This window comes from Nansenia antarctica, assembly GCF_963989245.1.
Source record: "Nansenia antarctica genome assembly, chromosome: 8".
In the NCBI taxonomy this organism is placed as follows: domain Eukaryota; kingdom Metazoa; phylum Chordata; class Actinopteri; order Argentiniformes; family Microstomatidae; genus Nansenia; species Nansenia antarctica.
This window is the reverse complement of record NC_137678.1, coordinates 60,095,844-60,116,730: the sequence shown is the minus strand read 5'-3', so window position 1 is coordinate 60,116,730 and position 20,887 is coordinate 60,095,844. Positions and strand designations below refer to the sequence as shown.

The 20,887-nt window shown below is 46.4% G+C and overlaps 1 protein-coding gene across 1 annotated transcript in view; it reads right to left on the bottom strand.

Annotated features, from left to right (window-relative positions):
- LOC308164519 (histone deacetylase 6-like) overlaps positions 1-14,740 on the bottom strand; it is a gene marked incomplete at both ends in the record, with an annotated part of 18,230 nt that extends 3,490 nt beyond the window's left edge. The window contains 6 exons of the mRNA XM_080538589.1: positions 340-532; positions 676-878; positions 1,287-1,455; positions 4,782-4,910; positions 5,475-5,535; positions 14,713-14,740. Of these exons, the coding sequence (XP_080394715.1) occupies positions 340-532; positions 676-878; positions 1,287-1,455; positions 4,782-4,910; positions 5,475-5,535; positions 14,713-14,740 (783 nt within the window). The remainder of the gene's footprint in view (positions 1-339; positions 533-675; positions 879-1,286; positions 1,456-4,781; positions 4,911-5,474; positions 5,536-14,712) is intronic.
- Between the last annotated feature and the right edge of the window lie 6,147 nt (positions 14,741-20,887).

Here is a 20,887-nt window from a genome sequence, read left to right as displayed (position 1 = left end):
TCCTACTTTCCTGTCTGTCTTCACTATCTGTCCAATAAAATGAAAAAAATATGAGTGGAACTGCCCCACTCAGAAAAAAAAAAGTGTGAGGAGTGCCATGTATTCAACTATCAGAATGAGAATCAGAATTCGTGCTTGTAGGTGTGTGTGTGTGCGTTGTGACGGGGGCTGGGTCAGGTTTCAGCTAATCAATAATCAATAGTCCACTTCATCAATGTTAACATCTATCGGGTGGCAATAAACGCGGGAGAGATGAAGAAGATTGATGTCCATGGGTCATTTTAAGGGGAAAGTGCTCCCTCTAGTGTTGGGAGTGGCTCCCTCCAGTCCGGTCCTCACCTCTCTGGCGATGGGCATCACCACGGAGTGGAAGGCGGCCAGGTACTCGGGGTCTCCCATCTTGCCCCTGCTCCAGGGGACATTGATGTTGTAGCCGGCGCCCTTCCCCCGGCCCACCCTGTCATAGTCGGCGTCCTCCGACATGGGGAAGAACTTGCCGTGCTCGTAGCGGTGGAGGGACATGTACATCACGCTGAGGGAGGGAGGGTAAAACATACACACACGTCTCTCACAGCAAACTGGCAGACACGGGGTACGGGGGGGGGCAGACTTTAGAACTGAGTGAGCAGCAACGATGGAACGCGTGTGGCGTTTGTGAGGCATTCTGTGACCAACCTGTCGTCCTCCTCAAACATGTGCTGGGTGCCGTTGCCGTGGTGAACGTCCCAGTCCAGGATGAGGACCCGCAGGGGCTCCGGGGAGAGGAACTGCGCGTGGCGGGCGGTCAGGGCGGCCGTGTTGAAGAGGCAGAAGCCGCAGGCGGTGTCCTTTTCGGCGTGGTGGCCCGGCGGACGCACGATGGCCACGGCGTTCCTCACCTGGGGTGAGGGGGGGGGGGGGGGGGGAGGGGGAGAGTGGTCACACAACCGTACTGGACTCTAACAGAAAACCAGAGCTAACGTGCCCACAATCAGTCCAGAGGCGAGCACTGCCATCTATGGTCCACACTGCCCCCTACTGGTGTGGGGTGGAATCACAAGGCTGCCTATTTCTGAACCACAAGGCTGCCTATTTCTTCATCTCCCTTTCTCTTTCTCATCTTAAGGGGAAAAAAATAAATACAAAAGGGAGTGGAATCGGACTTGAAACCACCTTAGAAAAAAACACATCAACAAACCGACAAAATGACACTGACGTATTTACGCTGACATGTGGATACAGCAGGCGAACACAGAGAGAGCAGGTCCAGCTCAGGAAGGAGAGGAGTGTGTCCTAATCTACAGTACCTGTCCTGTGAGGATGGCCTGCGCTGTGTTGAAGCAGGCCCCGGCAGCCAGCCGGGCGCTCCGGTAGCTCTCGTTGCTGAGGAAGATGGAGTTGTACTTGTCCCCCAGCTTCTGCAGGGCTCCGGGCCTCATGCTCTCGGTCCTCTTGATCTTGCCGATGTGCTCCAGGCTACAGAGAGAACCACATCGACGTGATGTCAGAGACACGGTCGGTTCTAATGAAGCTTGTAGGGTAAAGAGGTATTTAGAGAGATGTACGTGGGCCCGTGTAATCCTGAATGCTTGAACACATTTGGAAGCCTGAATGTTTGATTAACATGATTAACATAACAATTAACATAACAACATTAACATAACAATTAAAAGACACAGCTTGTAGAATCTGACTGTAAACTAACAACTGTTAAAGGCGGTAGTGGACCACCAGATCATGTTTTTGCCTTATCATGCCTTATCATGTTTTCAATCATCTTTGACTGATTTATGAGTCATTGTTCTTCCTTGTTACTTTTTCTTTCTTTTTACAGTGTTGTTTTTAATCTGTTCTTTTGCACCGTATTGTACAGCACTTTGAGCTGCATTCTTCTATATGAAAGATGCTATATAAATAAAGCTTATTGTTATTATATTACGTATTGTATACGTATTTCATAGGAATTAAAACATTGACACATTTGGTAACACTGTAGTATGGGGAACACAACACTCTACTGGCTACTTAGTTTAGTTTAGTTTAGTTTATTAGTTTATTATATCGAGGACAATCCTAATACATGAACCATATAAAATATAGTAAAAAAGGCAGCGTTAGCCTAGTCGGCTAATTTTCAGCTGAAGTCCCCGGCCAGTTGCAACATGGCATCCTGAAAAGTAACGTCATTAGTTAAAATAAAACATTTAAAAATTCTAAGAACACGTGGCTGAGACAAGGTACCCCAACATCACACTTGACAAAAAACACACGTAAGCAAGCTGAGGTGATTGAAGGGGCTACAACAAACACCACATACACACTTATGGGGGCAGCGACATTTCAAGCACATAGAAGCCACAGGACAATTACAGGCCACACAACATTAAGCACTTACAAACAGTTAAACAGTTAAACATTAAACAAAACAAAACATACAAAAAAAAAGGCATTATGGGGAGGCAGCACAGAGAGGGATTAATGAGGACAAGTATAGTTCTGTGTCAGCCAGGCTTTCATGTGTGTTGTGAAGGTGGAGTAAGTATGTATGTCTTTGAGTTGGTTGGGTAGTGAGTTCCAGTTTTCTATTGCTATTACTGAGAAGGATTGCTTACTGAAGGTGCTTTTCCTGAATGGAACTATAAGGTCACCACGAGAGGTGCTTCTGGTGGGCCGTAAGCTGTGGTCACGCTGGTTTATGAAAGAGTTAAGCGGGGGAGGAGCTTTGTTATGCAGAATTTTATGGATGAGACAGATGTTTTTGTATTTGATGGTGTCTTCCCAGCTAAGGTATTTACATTTGTCCAGGATGGTACAGTAGTGTGTGCTGTTTGGCTTCTGGTCCATGACCTTAAGGGTCCGCTTGTATAGGGTGGCTAATGGCTTTAGGGAAGTGCTGTATGCATGGCCCCAGCTTGTCAAACAATATGTGAGGTGCGACATAATTGTTGCGTCCATATATAGTCTGGCAGCACTCATGGTCAGTGAGCTTCTGATGTACCTGAAGTTTGCCAGGCCAAACTTCACCCTACCAGACACTTTCTTGATGTGCTCTTTGAAAGTCAGGTTTGAATCAATGATGATCCCTAAATATTTGAACGACGGAACTATACTAATGTTTTGCCCTGAAATGGTTATGTTTGCCGTGGTCATATTGTGTTGTTTGGAGAAGAACATTCCTACAGTTTTATTAACATTGAGCTGGAGGCAAGAGCTGTTGAGCCATTTGGTGACCTTTTCCATAGCAGAGCTAAGTTTGGCAGCTGCCAGGTGTTTGTTCTTGTCATGCACATACAAAACAGTGTCATCAGCATACATTTGTACATGCACTTCTGGGCAGACAGATGGTAGGTCGTTGATATATAGGCTAAACAAGAGTGGGCCAAGTATGGAGCCTTGTGGTACCCCGGTGCAAGACATGATGGTAGGTGAGCGCTGATTGTTTATCTGGACTAGCTGATTTCTGTCACTGAGATATGAGTCCAACCATTTAAGGGCTGATGGCAAGAAGTTAAAGGCAGACAGCTTGGTGATAAGGACCTGGTGATTGACTGTGTCGAAGGCTTTGCGGAGATCTAAAAACACAGCACCTACAACACCTCCTCTATCAACCATACCTTTGACCTTTTCTAGGAAGTAGCAGTTGGCCGTTTCTGTAGAGTGTAGGGTCCTAAAGCCAAACTGCATTGGATGAAGGGGAAATGGGCTATTGCTTAAAAAGTGAACGAGCTGCTCTGTAACCCACTTCTCAGTGACCTTGGAGATAATGGGTAAAATACTGATTGGCCTATAGTTACCAACATCCTGGGGGTCACCTGACTTGAAGATGGGAGAAACAATAGCTGTTTTCCAGGTACTAGGGACTGTTTCCTCAAGTATTGATTGGTTGATAATTTGTGTAATGGGGTGGACTAGGTGTTCTTTCAGAGATTTCAGCATTGTCGTGTCCATTCCATAGATATCCTTCGCTGTTGAGAGTTTGAGAGATGAAATTATGACTTGGGTTTTGTGTGCCGAGATGGGCTGAATGCTGAAAGAGGGCTTGGTTTCATCAAGTTCAACATTATTGTTGGTTATTTGAGGAAAATTCTGTGCGATCTCTTTTACAGAGTCAATGAAATATGTGTTAAAAGCTACAGCTATTTGGGCTGGATCTTGTGTTAAGTTGTCATTCACTTTCAGCTGTATCTGTTTCCTAGGCCTGTGGTTGGTTCCCATTGGGCCATTGTGGGGTGTTACTAGCCATTTATTAGATCTTTATTCAGGGTTTTCTTATTTTCACGGTACAGTGTAGGTCAAGTAGGAGCTGGCCAGTCAGATATGGTGTCAACAACCCTCCAATCACTGGCTCACTTCCGGGGATTGAACCAGCGACCTTGGAATTACTGACGAGTCTCCCTAACCTCAAGACCAACCTTACCCCCCAAATACAATATACACATGTGTGGGGATGTCTTAAGGGGCTACGTAAAATGCCTGATATGTGTTCACTAAAGTGTTACCAAACATAATAATAACAATAACAATAATAATAATCATCATCATCATCATCATCGTCATAATAATAATAATAATAATAATAATAATAATAATAATAATAATAATAAGAAGACTGGCCCAGACAAGAGGACCTTCTCTCAGTAAGGGTTGGGTCAATTCAAAATCAACATCCCATTCAGGATTGAATTGACCTGAGATGACCGGGTCAATTCCGTGTCCAAATTCAACAGACAGGAATTCGACAGGAATTGACCCGATCACCAGTGATGTCATGGTGATGTCATGGTGAAGTCGGTGTGCTGTACCCGTGACAGAGGGCCAGCTCTTTCTCGGTGGCGAGACGGGCCTGTATCCGCTGGCAACGGGCCACCAAGCCCAGCTCCTTGTGGAAGTTGAAGATGCAGGAGATCCTCTGCGGCTGTTCTGGGTGATCGCTGGGGAGAGACAGGTTCCGGAACACTTTCAAAATGATCCTGTATTTGTCTGTTCGTTTGTGTTAAAGAGTATTATACAACAGTTAGTTCCGACCAAGTCATTTGATTGGACAAGAGGCATTCCATGAGTGCCGATATACAGTATAACAGCACTGGGACTTTTAACTATGTATCACTCCGCTGCACAGACGTTCTATAAATGACCGTTAATACAAAGTAGCTAGCCTGCGGATGTTTGTGTTCAGGTTACTAGGCAACAGTCCAGTTGAAGTTTGTTGCGGAACTATTTTTTGTTGGTGGAGCCAAAATAAATTATTAAATAAACAAACAAATCATAATCTGTTGTCGCTTATTACTGTTAACTAATAAATGGTGCTGTAGAACTGTTGTATAAAAGCAATATCAGACTCGAGGTTGTGCTGTTATACTGAATATCAGCACGGCTGTGATTGTCTTCAATACTCGGCCTGCGGCCTCGTACAACACAGCCGTGCTGATATTCAGTATAACAGCACTCCCTCTCGTGTGATATTGCTTAACTGTTCTATTGTGTGCTGCCCTTACCTGTCCTCCATGTTGTGGTGCCCCATCATCCTTTGGTCGTACGCCAGGCCTGTCTCCTGGCCTGCTGGGGGGGTCAGGGGGCCTATTAGGGAGCTCACTCTCTCTGGGCATTCTGGACGGCTGCAAGGGAACACCAACTATTAAAGCAACAACTAAATCCATCATAATGTTACTGAACAACTCTCATCACATCAGCGCCATAGTAGGAGTTGAATTCTTGTTTTGTTGTGGAATATCTTGTATTCTAAATACTTTCAAATACACATAATTACGCATTGATTCACTCGTATACCAAATCCATTTCAATTGAAAACGGTTGCTTCTTGTGTCAAATATTGACATGCGATTAAAATAAATAAATTAATTAATCGATGAATTAATTACAAAGCCTCTATTAATTATTTTTTTCATTACATTTCTAGTATGTTTTCCACACACACACATTTTAACACAATTAGACGAAGAATCCACCAAAGTCCCAATCCTGTTTTGTACAACATTAACGTGCAGTTAGTTAATTGATTACAGAATCGGTGAAGTGGATTCATTGTCAATCTTTACACAGAGTTGGATTGGATCATGTGGAAACATGTTATGTTTTTTCCAATCCTTTGACTCTAGCCCTGAAATAGGGTGAGTATGTAAAACACATGGCACTTTCTAAATGGTGAACCCAAGCAAAAGAAAACACTGAATTAAAGCTGACAATCTCTCTACTTTCATCTCACAGTAATTGTTTGATTTCAAATCCAAACTGTTGGAGAATAGAGCTAAAATAATAATAATAATAATAACTTTATTTGTATAGCTTTTAATAATAATAATAATAATAATAATAATAATAATAATAATACATTAGACTTATATGATATACACACCCTCTCCTCCTCTCCTCCTGTCGTCTCCTTCCCCTCATATCCACAGAATCTTCCCCTTCTTTCCATGTCTGCTTCTTACCAGTGGCGGCTGGTGCTAAACATGTTGGGTGGGGCACAGGTTATGGGGGCATGCTCCACGGGGAAGAATATCAACTTTAAAATCTGGATTTACAGTCGATTTTAGCATGAGAATAACAGTGTTTCCCCTAGGTTTGCTGCCTTGGGGGGGTGGCATGGACCGTGGCATGGACCCCCCCCCCCCCCCCCAGGGGGTAAGACCCTGCGACATACCAGCGTCATGTCCAGGGGGTGTACTAACTTGTACATTAAGCCGCCTCACGCTACGGAAACAGGAGATAGGCTCCTTCCCTATGGGCCATTAGGCTCGAGAACCATCGGTTCTCAAGGCTACTTACTTATGTGGTCTTGACTACCTGTCCACTTTCTCACCTGGTTCTTGGTGAGCTGACTCCATCCTGCTCTCTATCCTCCTCCTCTCCCTCTCTATCCTCCTCTCTCCCTTTTGCTGTCAACCAAAAGGCAAACATAACAACCAGAGTATTTATAATCTAATAAGAGGTATACATTGATCCATATCAATCAGTGTTGGTACTGTCCGGTCTGAGTTCCTGCCCCTTACTAAGGGTGTTCCGCAGGGTTCAATATTGGGTCCGGTTCTTTTTACAATCTATATTAACAATATTTTAACTGCTCTGGACGACTCATGTAAGGCTCACCTTTACGCGGATGATACGATAATCTATTGTACTGCGGATTCTCTTGAGTCAGCTAATCTGAAATTGCAACTAGCTTTTGATCATCTTCAAAGGGCGTTTAAAGAACTTAAATTGGTTTTAAATGCTAGCAAAACAAAAGTCATGTTTTTTACTAAGTCTAGAAATATTGATGTTAATAGCTTCCAAATTTCCTTATCAAATGGCTCCATACTAGAGCGAGTCAAGGAGTATAAGTACCTTGGTTTATGGATTGATGAAAAATTAACTTTTAAACATCATGTTGATATCTTGTCCTCCAAACTACGTCAGAAGATTGGCTTTCTCTACAGAAATCGCAGTAACTTCCCGCCGAGCTGTAGAAAGAGAGTAATTTAATCTGTTTTTATGTCTGTACTGGACTATGGAGACGTGATCTATCGTCACGCGGCTGTCACTACCTTAAAGGCTCTGGATTCGGTATACCACTCTGCACTCAGATTCATCACTCAAGACAAATATAACACTCACCACTAGGGCTGGGTTCAAAAAATCGATTTCCCGATTCTGAATCGATCTTCATTGAATGAGCGATTATCGATTCATAAATCCCGAGATCGATCTTTCATTATTTTTTTTTATTTTTATTATTTTTTTGCTTGCAGCTTCAACCCGCAACGAGATCTCGCGCTACAAGAATGTATCATATCTCACGCAACGAGAGGTCTCAACACTAAAATCTAAAAACATGGCGATGGCAGGGACACTCAAGTCACCACCAGGCTTAAAGTCAGATGTCTGGGTGCATTTTGGATTTTGAAAATATGACGATAGAGATGAGCTGGACAAAAGCAAAGTCATATGTAAGCTGTGCGCAGTGGAAGTTAAATGTAGTGGAAACACCACAAATCTACGGAACCACTTATTGAGGCATCACCCTGACGTGAAACACGGAACAGCGGATCCGAAACAGGCCTCGCTGATAAAGACGTTTGGTTGCAAATTGCAATCAAATTCTCCCCGTGCCCAACAAATTACAGAGGCTGTAGCACATTTTATTTGCAAGGATATACGCCCGTACAGCGTTGTTGAAAATGCTGGCTTTCGAAAACTCGTCACTGTATTAGAACCACGCTACGTGTTACCGACACGCAAACAGTTGAGTGAAGTGATAGTCCCAGACATGTACGCGCAGGTGAAACGTGATATCGCAACTTCACTTCAGGTAGGCTATGTTTGTAGCCCCTTTATTTACCTCGGCGCCGCATCGCCCAACCCCCCCCCACCCCGGGCCTACCTCACTACACCACCAGTTCCTGCACTATCACCTTCACCACCGTTCCAGCACAAGCCCTGGTCAGCAGTATCACCATCACAAGGACCAGGAGAGGAGCAGCGCACAACACCAACAGGGAAGTTTACTGCACCTTCCACCACCTACACATGTACACAGCACTGACCCACTTCCTACCCTCACCAGAATATCACCACACACAACCCACAGCCGAACCAGCCGTCTCTGCCAGCACCACCAGCACCAGGATGACCAACACCACTGGGTCACAGGGAAGTACTGATCACCCGCCTGACACCAAAATGCACACTACACAAACCATGCTCACCTCCCTTCTCTCACTCCCCTATCTTTTCAGGTCATATCCAGCTCTGACACCTACCCAGGCTTCCAGACCCAGGAGCAGAGACCGGCTGGAACCACCACGTCACCCCAGCACCAACCCCAGGTTCCAACTCAGCGACCCCAAACCCCCTGTTCCGGCCCCCCCCCCCCCAACTCCTGGCCCCCAGCTACAGCCACGGCTTTGCACTGGTGGGCAAACTGGATAGTAGTCGCTCTACAACTAGAGGGCTGCAGGGGAATCTTTTCCCGGATGCACAGCGAACAGGTTTTTAACCCCTGCCTCCTACCGACACTGGAACCTGGACACTGAACATTACACTACACTGGACAATACACTGAACACTGAGCACTTTAGTTCGTTTAATGTTGGTTGTTGTTGAATGTAATGTCTTAAATGTCTGATTGTTTAATTGATTGTATACACGATGTTGCGTTTTTTATAAAAACCAATAAAAAAACACCTTTATTTACCTCGGCTGCAGTAAAGCACGTTAAAAAGCACTTTTTGTAGTGTCTGATTTAGCTAAATGTTGGTCAATTATGTTCATTTATGTTCCAATAAAAAGTACATTCATGTAACTGCTTTGGAGTCAATTCTTAATGTAAACATTGATATGTTTAACAATGCTACATGTTATAGGGTTCCTTGAACCATTTATAGCATTAGTTCTGAGAATCTCTTTCATATTCAAGCAAAAAATGTATATTGTAACTAGATCGAATCGGAATCGAATCGAATCGAATCGAATCGTGAATCGAATCGAATCGTGAGCTGTGAATCGGAATCGAATCGTTTTGGGAAATCAGTGGCGATACCCAGCCCTTGTTCTATTATTGTGTTTATGATGTGTGGATATGTTAAAGCACTTTGAGCTGCAACGTTTGCAGGGAAAGTGCTATACAAATAAAGGTTTATTATTATTATTATTAATAAATGTTTTGTAATATGAATCTGATGACATTTAGGTTAAAATGTCTCTCTCTCTCTGTGTGTCTCTGTCTCTGTCTCTCGCTCTGTGTCTCTGTCTCTCTCTGTCTCTGTCTCTCTCTCTCTCTCCCTCTCTCTCTGTCTCTGTCTCTGTCTCTCTCTCTCTCTCTCCCTCTCTCTCTGTCTCTCTCTCTGTCTCTGTCTCTCTCTCTCTGTCTCTGTCTCTGTCTCTCTCTCTCTGTCTCTAGGAGTCAGGCAGACCGCCTCTTCCTCCTCGTCCAATGAGACGTCGCCATGCGGACATTGCCAAGCTGAGTCCCTGGTATCCAGCCTGGGTTCCACCACCAGCTCCATTGGCTCAATTAGAGAGACTCAGGTCACCAGCATTTCATCTTGTTTTTAAATGGACCTATTTACATTTACATACCCCAGCTCCCCAACAGAAAATCTTGATGTTCAATTGCTATGTTTTTTTTTTGTATCTGCACCAGAATGATCACAATGGAATGTATAGTTATCCTCTTATCTCCTTGACTTCCATTCACAGTCCAGTGTGAGCATCGCTGCTGGAGACAATTCAGACCAGCCAGAGGTGGAGGTGGTTGTGGACCCTCTCTCTAAGAGTGAGTATATCTGGTGGTAATGTCTTCACTGGAAAACGTCACGTTTTGACTGGATGGTTTTTGCCGACAGTCATTCTTCTGGCACACATGAATCCACTCTCCACTTACTGTCTGAGAAGTGACACCTTTTCATCTGCTTGTCAGGCAAAGAGGAGAAGAAAAAGAAGAAGGGAATGCACACCTTCTGGACCTGCTGCTGCTCCGCAGAGGACGAGGACTAGAGTCCCCCCACCCCCACACACACCCCTGTTATTACAGGGGTGACCCCCCCCCCCCCCCCCCCAACACACACCCAGCTCCTACACTGTACTATAAGATGGACTAACCAAGTCATACTCCTATAAGGAAGATGGACTAACTAAGTCATACTCCTATAAGGAAGATGGACTAACTAAGTCATACTCTTATGAGTAGGTGAACTGGAGATGTGCCCCCCCCACACACAATGTAAATAACAATAAAAATGATTTGTGATTGTGATCTGCACTGCCCTTTTGCCCAAATTTCATTTAAAAAGTTTTGATGTTAAAGATTCACTCTGTATGTTCCACTAGGATATAATACTTAGTATTATAACTTAATATGTATTCTGAGTGTGGATCTTCCTAAACCTACTAGTTCTACCCTGTACCCTGAGAGGGGGGGGGGGGGGAGGGGAAAGGATGAAGAGGAGGAGGAGGGGGGTTGGAGCAGGACGGGGAGGAGAGGAAGAGTGGGATATGAGGAGGAGTACAGAAAATAGGTCCTAATTCAGAGTTTTTTCAGTGAAACAAGGAACAAGTACTTCGCTATTACAACCAGCAGTCAAAACAACTGAATAAGAATTGGATCTATGGAGCGATGTTTACTTATGTTATGGACATATCTGGAGAATACAGGCTTATAATTAGCCAGCTAGCCTAGCTGCTATAATATAACATTCAAAAAGAGCATCGTATAGCAGCGTATGTAGCCAGACTTTGTGGCCGTTTTATCGACATGAGTTGTTATCTAGTTGAACAGCTAATACGTTAACGGCTAACTAGCTAGCTAGCGAATCCTTTGGTATTACTATGAGGCCTGTTGCATAAACAGCATTTGCAGTGAAACAGTTAACTGTTGGTAAAGAATAGCCAAAGTGTTTCGTCTAATAAGACAGAACTCACCCGAATAGATTTCTTATATGCCGTCGTAAATGTGGAAAATAGACCGACAACCCCGGAGGGGCAGGGCGGAGTTACGGAAATTGCCGAGTGCAACCCGAATAAGAGTTCGCTCGTTTTCCCCTACAGATAGTTCGGTTGTATGTTCGGTGTCATTTTGCTTATTCATTAAAGACAGCAAGTGTTCAGCTTCAGCAGAAAGTCGGCACTGTCACTGAAAGCTATCAATGGATGTAGTGTTGTGTCTTCGCTGTGGGGGGGAAAGCATCCGTAACGTTGACAACAGTCGACGTTGTCAAGCGGTTCTTACTTCCGCTGTGCATTGTGGGTAATGTAGTTCTGTAATATTGAGTTAGCTATTCTCAACTCTACATTAACTACACTGTTAAAACGCTAGATTTAGTCCTCACCTGTGTCCCTGTCACCTGTTTAGACCTCACCTGTGTCCCTGTACTTGTCTCTGCTGCCCTTTGACCAAAAGAGGTCTTTGTCCATTTTCCATTTTTCCCCTGGCATATTTGTTTTACCAGCTCACCTAGTAAAAGTGAGACGATTGATAATATCAAAAACATGCTTGCACACACATATAACTTACTCACACACAAGTCAGTGTTACTGGCCTCAATGTGGTACAATTATTACTGAAATTATTGAGAAGAGACATTGTTGACATACGTAAACTAGCTCTTGTAATCTTTAATGTTCGCTAACTAGCGAACTCACTAAAATAACATTAGAACATGTTTGTACTGACAGAACATGACATTAACTTGTTAATTATGTTACACCCACCATATAGGTCCCTAGCATAAGAATGACAGTTGAGAATGTACTTTAAATAGAAAATAGTTTTATTACATTAGTTCACAATCCAGGCCCACATTGACCTCTCTCCAAAGAACATCAGTTATTGTTACCAGGGCAGGTGTTATATTCACTGCACACCATAGGCTACACACTGTAGAAAAGGGTTGTTCACTGCACACCATAGGCTACACACTGTAGAAAGGGTTGTTCACTGCACACCATAGGCTACACACTGTAGAAAAGGGTTGTTCACTGCACACGCCCGTAGGGAAATACTTTGACACTCTGGGTGAACAAGTTTACACACGTGATAGGATTCACTGCAATCATCTATAAATATAGCACACTCAAACCTGCCCTGATGGTCGAACTGGGATTAACCCGGTGAAGTGGCAATGGTGGGGGAAAAGCGGATTTAAATAACAAATAAACAAACAAACAAACAAACAAACAAAAAAGAAAAACTAGTCCGCCCCGCTACCGGCACACTTGCCCAGGCGGACTAGATAAGAACATAAACTCTAACCAAACCAAACGTCTCACGGCAAGAGCAGCTGGCCGCACTGATGCTCTGGAGGAAACACAAATGAACAATCTTAGAACACTATTACCGACATATTAAAATACATAATGATTCAAGTTACATGACGAATACTTTAAAATACCTGGTACGTCGATGGCAGCGTCCTACCAGCCGCCTTCAACCCAGCAGGGAAGTAGGTGACCTGTAATACATCACACAATCAATATTACATACAATCAAAGCAATAATATAAAACACTACGCACAGAAAATAGCCATAGGCAGCGGTCTACCTCTTGATCTCTGCCTGTCAGCATGGAGTAAGGTGTGCAACTACCTCACCTCCGACCTGATCACACGGCTGCGCTCTGGCGTTCCCCCTATGTGCTTTCCTTTGGGCACCTCCCCTTTTCCTATTGGCGCCACCTGCCACAAAATTGTATTCAAATTGTGCTTAAAGGGAATTATTTTCACCGGACATTATGACCGAAGAGGTTTGAATATGTCGGACTTCAACAGATTTTATCGGACAAAGACCGGTAATTACCGGTTAACGGAAACCCAGACACACACACACACACACACACACACAAACACACACACACACACAGCCAGCTCCAGTAAAGAACACACACACACAGCGAGGTCCAGTACGCCATTTTTATTTCACAATTGAAATGTAGTAGACAGAGGCACAGGGGAGGGGGGGTACGCTCTAGGAGGGACAGAATGACAAGGGAGGGGGGGTACGCTCTAGGAGGGACAGAATGACAAGGGAGGGGGGGTACGCTCTAGGAGGGACAGAATGACAAGGGAGGGGGGGTACGCTCTAGGAGGGACAGAATGACAAGGGAGGGGGGGTACGCTCTAGGAGAGACAGAGGGACAGGCCCCCCCCAATCGGAGGGAGGGAGGAGGTAAGCTCTAGGGAGAGGGTCATGACCAGGGGGAGGGGGGGTTTAGGGTTTAGGTGGGCCAAGGGACCCCAGGATTCTCAGACAGACACCACTGTTAGAGAGAGAATGGTGTGTGGGGGGGGGGGGGGGTAGGTAAACAGCCTCTACATACACATGAGGGATGACATCATCCTGATTGAACTTTCCTCCTCCTCTGGTTGATAGAGAGATGGAGGGATGGAGGGATGGAATGGTGGAGTGACAGAGAGATGGAGTGATGGAGAGATGGAGTGATGCTGTCACATGTCCTTATGAGGAGCACTCTGATTGGTTGAGCCTTCTGACACGACACTCTGAATGCAATTTGTAAAAATTGTAAGTAAACACAGATGCAGGAGGAGTGTGGGGGGCACAGTCCACACACACACACACACACACACACACACACACACCCCTGGAAATATAGTTAGTGTAGCACTTCAATCACATTCCAACACGTACGTGTGTGTGTGTGTGTGTGTGTGTGTGTGTGTGTGTATGTCCAGGTGACAGGTGTGTGTGTGTGTGTGTGTGTGTGTGTGTGTGTGTGTGTGGACTTCCCTGACAGGTGTGTGGATGAGGAGAGTACTGTTCTGTTCATGTTGCCATGGTGACACACTATGATGACAGGGTATGAACATGGACACATTTCAGAGTATGGCCAATGTTACTACATACAGTATGTATCAAAACATTTCTTGCCACCTATCCCACACACACCCTGAAAACCAGCACAGCCACCCCCCCTCTGCCCCTCACACACACTCACCCTCACACTCACACACCAACACAGCCCACCCCCCCCCCCAACCCCCCAAACTCCACATGCTCTTCAGTACACAAAACATATTAATAATAACAATAACAATATTGTCGGAATCTGTGAAATGAAAACATAACCCATTCCACATTCCGACAGAAATAACAAACGTTGTTAGTCTTTAAGAGTTAAACTACAGGGAGACGTAGGGGTCAATCATTAGAAAAATGCTTTTTTTTGACGCTACAATCAAGTCTCCCAGAATCCTCCAGGGCTACGAGGGACCGCCCACCTTCCTGGAGCGACAGGTCAGAGTGCATGTTGCGGTTTCTGGTCGTTCCTGAGTCGGTCAGAGGGGAGCAGAGAGGATTGTGGGTAGGGGGGAGGGAGGAGAGCAGAGAGGATTGTGGGTAGGGGAGGGAGGAGAGCAGAGGATTGTGGGGAGGGAGGAGAGCAGAGGATTGTGGGTAGGGGAGGGAGGAGAGCAGGGAGGATTGTGGGTAGGGGAGGGAGGAGAGCAGAGGATTGTGGGTAGGGGAGGGAGGAGAGCAGAGGATTGTGGGTAGGGGAGGGAGGAGAGCAGAGGATTGTGGGGAGGGAGGAGAGCAGAGGATTGTGGGTAGGGGAGGGAGGAGAGCAGGGAGGATTGTGGGTAGGGGAGGGAGGAGAGCAGGGAGGATTGTGGGTAGGGGAGGGAGGAGAGCAGAGGATTGTGGGTAGGGGAGGGAGGAGAGCAGGGAGGATTGTGGGTAGGGGAGGGAGGAGAGCAGAGGATTGTGGGTAGGGGATGGACGGACGGACGCACAGGTGTAGTGTGTCGTAGTAGAGAGCTGTTAACACACACACACACACACGCTCACGCGCACACACACACACACACACTCCCTGTCACTTTTTGACCCCCCCTACCCCCCCCCCCTTTCATCTGCCAAGCCATTTTACCCAGAAGTTAAAGTAAACTGTTACACAGTTATATATATATATCTATATTCATGCTGCCTCTCCTTAGGAAAGAACCTCAGTATTCAAACACAACCATAGTATGAGACCCCCCCCCACCCCCCTCTCTCTCCTCCCACCCCTCCTCTCCCCCCCCCTCCTCTCTCTCTCCCCCCCTCTCCTACTCCACCAACCACCATGACCGGTTACCATGACAACCACCATGACATGACATGACAGGTTACCATGACAACCACCATGACATGACAGGTTACCATGCCAACCCCAGAGGGTTCAGGTAGGCAGGTGGGACGAGGAGGACTGGCTGGAATGATTATTAAAAAAACAACAACAACAACTCCCCCCTCACCTTTGAGCTGGGGTGGGGGGGGGGGGGGGGGGGGGGAGTTTCCATGACGACCACCACACAGGACCCCACCCACCCATGCATCTCCAGCTGTACGATTGGCTTCTGCCGTTCCCGGGGGAGGGGCCTCTGCACCCTCTTGAATTGCCCCCCCCCCCCCCCCCCCCCCCCGTCTGGTCCTGGTGCACTGCTTCATTTGGAAATTCCCTGAAATGTTTTTGTACGGAAAAAAAAAAAAGGATTGAATAAACAATAATTTTGCACTCACTCTTGGGTTCTGGCTCTCTCTCTATCTCCCTCTAGTGGACGTCTGGTGGAGTGGTTGTGTTTGTTAAATCCTGAGCCAGTCAGAAGCTCTGGAGTTTAGTCCTTGCAAGGTATCACAAGGTTAAAATATCACCTCCTACTTGTGGGTAGTGGTGGCCTCGGGGTTAGTGAGTTGGACTGGTGATCAGAGGATCATGAGTTCAAATCCCACCAGTGAACACCACCATTAGTGTTCTAGTCCCACCTGGGAACACCACTAGTGTTCTAGTCCCACCTGAGAACACCACCACTACTGTGTCCTTGAATAAGACCTGGGAACACCACCACGAGTGTGTCCTTGAGTAAAACCTGGGAACATCACCACTAGTGTGTCCTTGAGTAAGACCTGGGAACACCACCACTAGTGTGTCCTTGAGTAAGACCTGGGAACACCACCACTAGTGTGTCCTTGAGTAAGACCTGGGAACACTGCCACTAGTGTGTCCTTAAGTAAGACCTGGGTACACCACCACTAGTGTCCTTGAGTAAGACCTGGGAACACCACCACTAGTGTGTCCTTGAGTAAGACCTGGGAACACTGCCACTAGTGTGTCCTTGAGTAAGACCTGGGTACACCACCACTAGTGTGGCCTACTCAGCGAAGGACACACTGCTGTACAGCACCACCAGGGCTAACCTAAACCGTGGCATCCGGGAGGCCAAGGCAGACCACAGAGAGAAGATTGAGGAATGCTTCCTGAGCAACGACTCCAGGCGGGTGTGGCAGGGGGTTCCGAGCCAACAGGCTCACAGCCGCGGAGGACGACCCCCTGCTGGCGGAAAAGCTGAACTCCTTCTACGCCCGGTTCGACGAGGGGAGAACGGAGGTAACCACAACACAAACACCACTCTCTCCAGCTCTCAGCAGCCTCACCCTCACAGAGCATGAAGTGAGACGCGTGCTGAAGGCGGTGGACCCCAGAAAAGCCTCAGGGCCGGATGGCGTCCTGGGACGGGTGCTGAGGGACTGCACCGACCAGCTGGCCGGGGTTTTCACCAACATCTTCAACCAGTCCCTGTCCCAGGCCACCATCCCACCCTGCCTGAAAACCTCAACTATCATCCCAGTCCCGAAGAAAAGCACGGTGAGCTGCCTAAACGACTACCGCCCGGTGGCACTCACACCAATCATCATGAAGTGCTTCGAGAAACTGGTCCGGGTCCACATAGTCACACGCCTCCCGCCCAACCTGGATCCATACCAGTTCGCCTACAGAGCCCATAGGTCCACAGAGGACGCCATCGCGACGACTCTCCACTCCACTCTATCCCACCTGGAGAGGGGGAACAGCTACAAGAGACTGCTCTTTGTGGACTTCAGCTCTGCCTTCAACACCATCCTTCCAGACAGGCTAGTGACCAAACTACTAGACCTGGGACTATCACACTTCATCTGTGCATGGATCAAGGACTTCCTGTCTGACCGCCCCCAGAGGGTGCGGGTGGGCTCCCACACCTCCACAGCCCTCAGACTCAGCACTGGGTCCCCCCAGGGCTGCGTGCTAAGCCCCATCCTCTACAACCTCTACACCTACGACTTCACCCCCGTCCACCCCAGCAACTCCATCGTAAAGTTTGCAGACGACTCCACCGTGGTGGGCTGCATCTCGGGGGGGGGCGAGGCGGCGTACAGGGATGAGGTGGAGCAGCTGGGCAAGCTGTGCAAGGTTAACAACCTGCTGCTGAACCAGTCAAAGACCCAGGAAATCATAGTGGACTTCAGGAGGAAAAGATCTGAGGTCCAGCCCCTGCTCGTCGATGGAGGGAGCGTGGAGAGAGTCTCAACCCTCCGATTCCTGGGGGTGCACATACAGGATGACCTGTCCTGGAAGACCAACACAGCAGCCATCATCAAGAAGGCACAACAGCGGCTCTACTTCCTGAGAGTCCTCAGGAAATACCACCTCAAACAGGAGCTGCTTGTGACCTTCTACCGCTGCACAGTGGAGAGCATCCTCACCTACTGCATCTGCGTGTGGTTCTCCAGCTGCACAGCCGCAGAGAGGAAAGCGCTACAGAGAGTCGTGAGATCGGCCCAGAAGATCATCGGCGCCCCCCTCCCCTCTCTGGAAGAGCTGTACAACACACGCTGCCTCAGGAAGGCCTCCAAGATCTCCAGAGACCCATCCCACCCTGGGAACGAGCACTTTGTTCGGCTGCCCTCGGGCAGGCGGTTCAGGACCATGTCCGCAAGGACAAATAGACTGAAGCTCAGCTTCTACCCCAGGGCCATTCAGGCCCTGAACACAGCAAAGACCTAGGTTCATAGGCCCTGGACAATCTAGAAAATTTGATGGCAGCTACTAGATTGTAATCAAGTGCAATACTGAAACACAACTGTGAACATTTCAAACCTGCAAACTGCGACACTTTAAATGAATGTGCAATAACACTATGTGCAATATGACAACCCTCGGGTACATACGGTTCAGAGATAGGAAATGTTAGAATAGGTATAGCATAGCATAGAGTACAGCACAGTGTTTTATTTGTATAGTATAGTATAGTGGATAGTGTACATAGCCTTTATTTATGTAAACCAGCTCTTTTCCCTTCTTGTTTTTAGTATTTTTTTCCTAGCACCAGGGGAGCCCCCCCTCCCAAATGTCGTTGTATGGTACCTGTACTATATCAATGACAATAAAGACCATTCATTCATTCATTCATTGAGTAAGACCTGGGAACACCACCACTAGTGTGTCCTTGAGTAAGGCCTCAAAGTAAGGGGGCCCCCCTTTTTCCAGGTTAGAGCAATAGCCCCTCCAAATATCTGTGCATCCCTGCCCCTAGCCTAGACTAATGTGGTGGTCATATGAAGCACAGTCACACTGCATGACTACTTCCTGTGTTTAACTCACCAACTGCCAAAGCGTTCCGGAACTCTCACCACATAGACTGTGTCCAGTGTTTTATGTGGTATCTACCTAGCAACAACACTTTGATTGGCTACAAAATGAAGCGTCATCATTTATGCATTTTCAGTGAGTAAAGTCACCCTTGGCAGTCTAGGATGTTGACAATGTGGGCGACTTTATTCACCTTCGGTGATAAATGAATTAATCACTCATTCACAGGTGTCAGGTAACAGGGACTTTATTCATCAGGTGTTGATGTTTGATATGCAGTGATGATAAAACCACCACAGAAACAGACCATTAGACAAACTTATAATATCATGTACAGAAGATGTGTATCATATTACAATCACAGTCACCCTTATTAAACAGTTTTGAAGCATATCTGATTCCCTTTGCAAGCCATTAAACCAATAACATTATTATCAAACATACATTCTGTTAAATGTAATTACGTCACACACATGCATGAGGGACAACTTGTGTTTTTGCTTTAATAAGACAGACAGCCAAGTCTGCTACCTCACCATCACCATTCTAAAGCTCTGGGACCTGTACTAGACTGATTATTAATGTGATCAATGGATTTTGATAAATTAAAGTGAATTTAATTGTCTGAACATTCTCAATTTCACTCTGTACACACCCAGTATTCATTACACTCAAAATCCCCAAAATGTAATTATACATTACAATAATAACTAATAATGAAATACAGTATTCTGAGAGCATCTGGTTTATAATCATTTTAACATCCTGAGAAGTCAAACAATGTCATTTATATAGAGTCATATCTTCTTATGAGGCTGGAGAAGCTGGGCTATATTTTACATTGCTGCTGCATATTCACCATCTCTAGCAGATACACTGATAGCAAAAACTATATAACACACGATAACCAGTTCAGAAATGACTCTGTTTGGTAAATTATACCATAATCTTAGAAGATAATTCTGCGATTGACAGGATAGATGATCAGAGGGGCAGAGTTGTTACCAATAACATTCAGGTCAGGGGCCTCATTTATAAAAAAGTACTTGAACGTCATCTTTGACTTTTACGTAGGCTAAGCACATTTTTCTAAACGGACGTAAGTGTTATGTACGACAGTGTCATTGTTTGCAGCACTTTGTTGCCCTTTACGACGTCACGTTCTGTACGTCCGTTAGAGCTTTACGGCAGTGTGTGTGTGTTGTCAGAATGCATGGCACATGGCAAGTAAACGGAGCTCAGTTTTTATACCCGTGTGGATCTACGTTTCTTAGCACAACACAAACATAATATTGGCGACGAAGATGGCTGAATTTACTTTGCCACCACCGGCACCTTTCTTGTCTCTGCCCGGCGAGCCTCCGATTCCGTGGGTAGGATGGCTGGATGACTTTACTGTCTACCTAGACGCCATGGACTTCACAGACATTTCCGACAAGCGGAAAATGTCGCTGCTCCGTCACTGTCTCGGTACGGAGGGTCAGAGGATATTCCGAGCCCTCGGCTGCGCTGAGACCTACGAGGAAGCTGTCGCTCTCCTCACTAATCACTTTGCCGGCAAACAACGGGTGCTTCTCCGGCGGTACAAGCTACGAAAACGGCTTCAACGCCCCGGTGAGTCTGTTCTGAGCTACGTGACCGATCTCAGGGATCTGGCGCGAAAATGCAACTACGGGGTGATTCACGATCAAATCGTACGGGATCAGCTTATTGAAGGGACATTGTGTGAGAAAATATGGGAGAAATTACTTTTGGAGCCAGATGAGCTAACACTAGATGATGCTCTAGCTAAAGCCATGCAGGTAGAATCAGCGCTACAGTGTACTAGCATGCTGACTGCCAGCTCACGCTCCGACTCCGCCCCCACGGCCTCACTCACGCAACAGCTTCAGCCCGCCTACCAGGACAGCCAAGAGGACACAGATGCGTGGTTCCCAGTGCAGCAAGCTCGCAGACAGGGGAACACACGTAGCTCTGATAGCTGTAATAACTGTGGGGCTAGCTCACAC